The sequence below is a fragment of the Pundamilia nyererei genome, unplaced genomic scaffold (genome assembly GCF_000239375.1).
Source record: "Pundamilia nyererei isolate P.nyererei 1_Seehausen unplaced genomic scaffold, PunNye1.0 scaffold00058, whole genome shotgun sequence".
NCBI lineage: Eukaryota > Metazoa > Chordata > Actinopteri > Cichliformes > Cichlidae > Pundamilia > Pundamilia nyererei.
Genome location: NW_005187459.1, coordinates 1,512,211 through 1,517,672, shown reverse-complemented (window position 1 = coordinate 1,517,672; position 5,462 = coordinate 1,512,211). Strand labels below are relative to the sequence as shown.

At 46.6% G+C, this 5,462-nt stretch overlaps 1 protein-coding gene across 4 annotated transcripts in view; it reads right to left on the bottom strand.

Moving 5' to 3' along the window:
* LOC102193857 (prospero homeobox protein 1) overlaps positions 1-5,462 on the bottom strand; it is a 31,026-nt gene that overhangs the window by 8,906 nt on the left and 16,658 nt on the right. For all 4 annotated transcript variants that reach the window (XM_005734411.2, XM_013911217.1, XM_005734410.2 and 1 more), the window contains one exon: positions 2,888-3,082. In XM_005734411.2, coding sequence (XP_005734468.1) covers positions 2,888-3,082 — 195 coding nt within the window. The remainder of the gene's footprint in view (positions 1-2,887; positions 3,083-5,462) is intronic.

Here is a 5,462-nt window from a genome sequence, read left to right as displayed (position 1 = left end):
CGCACACACACATAAGACAGGAAAAAAAAACATAACAAATGTGTCCGCGCACATATGTAATACACACAAACACATCATTCCCACACAAACATCAAAAAGCAAAAAACACACAACCCACGCACCCGCACTCACACACACACACACACACACTCACACACACATTAATAACACCCACACATGTGCACCGAAAGCCACACACTAACACTCTTGCACGCAGAGTCTTCGTGCTCACCAAGGCGGTTGGTTTGTCAGGGGGGTTAGAATTTGCATGGCTGGGCAAATTTTCCTTGTGCTAAACTCTAATCAGCTCCTGTATCTCTCAGACACCTGCCCAGCAAAAAAAAAAAAAAAAACCTTAATATGCAAAACACCTTCCCACCCTCCTCCACCGCTGCAACTCCTCGGCCAACAGAAGACTTATTCACCTGGCCTCTCTCACTCTTTTCCTCTCTGTCTGTCTTCTTGCAAATTTTTACATTTATGTATGCAAATAGGCTGTTCCCCTTAAGCCTGTTTCAACAGTAACTTCCTGGTTCCAGGAGAAGAATGATAGTCTTGTCTAAAAGGTGCCTCATCTAATTTATGCTTCAGAAACAAGGGGTTTTGTCGGGGGAGGGGGTGGCATGTGAACGCTGTGTGGGCAAGTACGGGATATTCACTGGATGTTGCGTGCATAGTTTTTTAGGATTTGCAAACTCCAGTCATGGAGATTACGTGAGTCACGCAAACCTATCCAAGAATGTCATTTCATGTGTTTTGTATGTATGGTGCCATTTGTAGTGTGAGCTTGTATGCTGTGTGTGTTTACAGGTTCACTTAGTTACATTTTTCAAATTTACTTACATTAAAAGCCAAAAAGCCAAACCTACTTGAAATTTTAACTCCATCTTCAGCCAACCTTTACTAGTTTAAGCCATTAGTAGTATTAATGTGCAGTCCACATATGAGCAACTATATAATTAATATATATCATTCTGCATAGAGCATCTTTTAAAAGATCTCTGTCGGCCTGACTGTACACCCAGCAAATTTCTGGAGTGGGGTGTTTTTTGGTAGCTCGTTTCCCAAAAGGGACTTCCATTTCCTGTTAGGGGTGTCAGGTGATTCCTCACAGGGAGAGCATAATTTGATATGAATGCTGAAGCAGTCTTCTGGAAAATATCAAATTTAAGGGAAAAAAAGAACCCTTAATGATTAGAACACAATAAAGACATAAAATAAAATCCTTACCATTCTCCTGTCAGAGTAGGTAAAGAGCTGCTGTTGTTTTAGTTTAGACCCGAGTCTTACTGACTCACGCAATAATTTCTGCGCTCCTCACGAGCAGTTGAATAGAAGGACTTTCTTTCTGTTTTGCTCTGATGGCCTTTTGCCATATTAAGACCTCATATATACAAGTGCCTGCTACACTCTTTCAAAGCCTCCCTTAAGAGGGTTGAAGATGGATGTGGGGAACTGCGTGTGTGTGTGTGTGTGTGTGTGTTTGGGTGCACATAGAAGAGCCCCAGTGGACAAATAATGACAGAGAGAGATAGACGGAAACACAGAGAAAGAGAGTGAGGCACTTTAAATGTGAGCGCTTGCAAAACTCCCACTGCTCGCAAGGGCACTTCGCTCCTGCACGTCATCTCTCTTTCTCCCCCCCATCTCTCCTTCCACCCTTCTTTCTCCCCTTTCCATTTGCCCCTCAATTCCCTTTTTCCATCCCTCCCTTCATCGCTTTCTCCTTTGTCTCTAAGCTCTCACCCTCTATCCCCTATCTATCCATCTCCCTCTTCCCCCTTACCCCCCTCTCACTCTCTTTCTCTCCCCTTCCCCTCACTAAAACAGTAGGACGCTTAACCTTGATAACAGTGAGATTTTTCCCCCCTCAAAGTGACACACACACACACACACACACACATATGCTGGAGAAGTGCTTTGCCAGCATGCCAGGCCGGTCCAAGGGACGGCCGTACCCTTCGAGGTGAACAGGACACTGGGATATGCAGCAACAACAAAACCCTCGCATACACAGGCTCAATCTCTCTATAACAAATACACAAACACGAGTGCTCACCTCCATACACACACACATGCGCGCACACACCCCCAAATCCAACTCTCTTCAGGGCCATCTTAAAACAAGCTTTTAAGAGGTCTTTTGTCAGCTGACATTGAGAGCGTTCGGGTGATCCTGAAACATCATACACACACAGACACACACGCACACCGCCACACACACACGAAGGTAGGCAAAAGGAGAAGTGAGAGAAATGAAACACATTAAAGGTGAAGTTGCCTTCTGAGAATTTATGATTGCAATACGCTAGAAGATACACACATAAACGTCACGCCACAGTGACAGGTAAATGAATACGGGGAAGTAAAATGTTGTTTTTCAGAAACAAATCTGCAGACACACACACAGGCGCCCTCCCGAGAGGAAATTAACAACGATAAATGCAAAACTGGTAAGTTGTCAGCGAGGCTTCTTCCTCATTAGATGAGTTTCTCACGAAGACTGGAGTGAAAAACACGGATCTTCCGATCTGGTGATTCGGAACTTTCCCTTCACACAAACCCTGAGAAAATGCACCGTCACAAACAAAAACACTCTGGGCTTTACGTGATGGCGCAAAAGCTACCTTATACTGTGCATTACAGCACAGTGTCACAGGATGTATAAGACACTTGAACTCAGCATTGAGGACAGTTGCAGTGAGACAGTGTCAGAGAGGACACGGTGTCACAGTACCCGCCTACATCACCAGGTATCAGGTGAAATTCAGCAGTTTTTTTTTTTCTGCTCATAAGGGCGGCATGTGTACTCAGTTCCTCCTTAGGAGCATGTGCAGTTTTTACGGTGTGGCGTGCACAGAATCGCTGAAACCTGGCTGGTGTTTACCTCAAAGTCGTTGGCCTTGTTGTAGTGCATGTTGAGGGCTCGGAAGAGCTCGCAGTCTCGGCTGACGCTCAACTCCTCTGCTCCGGTGACTCCGTCATTGATGGACTGCCGGGCAAACTTCTCCATCTGAATGTAGTAGAACTCCCGGAAGTTGCTGAACCACTTTATCAGCTGGGAAGTTATGCAGCGGTTAAACTGGAATCAGAGATGAGGGAGGGTTTAGCACGTTTTAGAAAGACTGCTTCACGCGAAATTCAATTCAAAGACATTTTGAAATATGCAAATACGCTTCGTGCAAACTTTACAAAGACAAGGCTCTCTTCTGTAGACCTAATTAAGCTGTTGGATTTGAGCGTGAGGGGAGAAGAAGTGTAAGGATGACACAGTGTCTTTTCATATACGAGAGCTGAAGCGTGATCTGAGGTGGCGAGAAACCCGGGTTATGGAGTGAGGGAAGATAATAGAGATATTAACTAAGACAGCAAGCCGTGAGGGGGGCAAGGCGAGAAAAGAGGGAGTGGAAGAGAGTGTATGTGTGTGGCTGTGGTTCATCTTCCCCGCTGGGAGCAGACCTCCCCCCTATCATAACCCTGAGAGTGGAGGGAGAGGTGGAACAGAGGGGGTGAGACCGCAAACACATAATTGACCAGAAAAACGATTAAGTCATCATCTGAAGCGCCCTGGCCCGCGGGGGGCTCAAACATGTACTTAACCCCATTCACCAATTACACTCTGATCCTCCTCCCCTTTCCGCACCTCCCGCACAGGAAGAAAGGAGAAGAAAAAGAGCAAGGAAAGAAGGAAAGGAGGAAGAGAGACAGAGATAAGCACTGTGGCTATCTGATCTGTGCCGCTCGGCTGGATTCAATAGGGCGAGGTAAACCTATTAAGAAGCTCTACGGGTCTCCCAGCTCTTTTTTCCGGCTGGCCTCATCAGTGAAAACACACTGTCTAAACATCCATACAACTAGATAAGGACACCAGGGGCTCAGGATTTTGCCTAACCATAAAATGTTGCACTCAAAGTTGTAATTTAATTCCTAAAAACACATACACACAGAACATTTTTGCTTTGCTGCTCAGACTCCTTGAAACTGCTTGAGCTCAAAATTTTGAAAAGCTTGTACCCCTAAACCATTGCCCACATCCACACACACACAAAAATACACACACACACACACTCACAGGCCTTCACTCCTCCCTCCTTTCTGCTCTTTCTGTGGTGCTTGAAGAATAGGAGGACAAAACGCTACTAAACGCTGAGCGGACTGCTCGCTGGGGAGGCAGAGCGGTTTTGACATGGAGATTAGACTCTGGCCATTGTTCGACAACACAGACACACAAACACACAGACACACACACTTTGTAATCTGGGATGGCAGTCAAACACACGCAAGCGCACCAAAATGGGAGGAACCAAACGGGCAGAAAAGTTGGGGAACCAGAGGTGGTGAAACAGCTGCACCAAGGTGGAACAGGGCTAAAGGAGTGGGCCGTGCCTTTCTGGAATGATCAGCGGATGACATAATGGCGGAGTGGAAAAGAATAAGTCCGCTCGACATTGTTTGGCAGGGGTTTAGGCGGGTGTGTGCAGAGAGGAGGGGTAGCATGGCGGCTGTCCTAAAGTGCAGGGTGAGCATAAATGGGGTGGAGGGGAGGGTTGCAAGAGAGGAGGATGGGTGCAGGTCAGTGCTGTCGGACAATGGCGTTTCACTGGGGGTGGCGGTGCGGGGGGTAGAGGGTAGGAACGTGAGCAGTCAGCAAGCTGGGGTCGTGACATCAGAGTGTCAAACAAACAAACTACTGACACTTACAAATACCTGGGCTGCACGGGGCTATTCTTAAACACACATAATGCAGCAGGCTGGCGAAGTGTGACGGTGCACAAACGCGTTGTTTCACTTAAGTTGTCAGTGTAGCGTAAAGCATTTCTCGCATTCTATTGGGGGCAAATTAGTGAATTGGTGTTTGTTTGGCGAATCCACGAGACCGTGCGTGTGCGTGCGCACATCTGAGCACATGCACAATTGAGGACTACATACTGAGATTGAAGTCAGTGAAAGAGTTGCCATCGCTCATGCAGGAGACCTTAGGTGTCACTACAGCTGAGTGACGGACACATTTGTCACTTCGGACAAAGATTACTTTATTATACCGACAGCTTGGGAGAAGATGTATTAGGGCTCGACTGCAGTAGCACAGGGCATACAAAAAAAAAGATACAATATTTACTAGAGTGCAGGTAAATACACTAAATTATATTATAGCCGCATTAACTGCACTCAATACACTCAGGGATTTAATTTTGGCAAGTCCCCCTACAGCTTCCAGCAGTCTTGGTTCATTAAGTTGCTGGTGGGGGGACCGACACCCCCTGATAGCAGCTAAGGACGAGTGTGTTCAGTGTAAAAGGAGGGAATCGGTTCAAAGGAGCACATCACTGCAGCTCCTTAATCAGAGCTGGCAGGGGTCAGCCAGCACAGACATGAGATGCAGTGAGGAAAACGTCTGTGTGTGCATGTGCGAGTCACACACACACACACACACACACACACACACACACACACACACACAC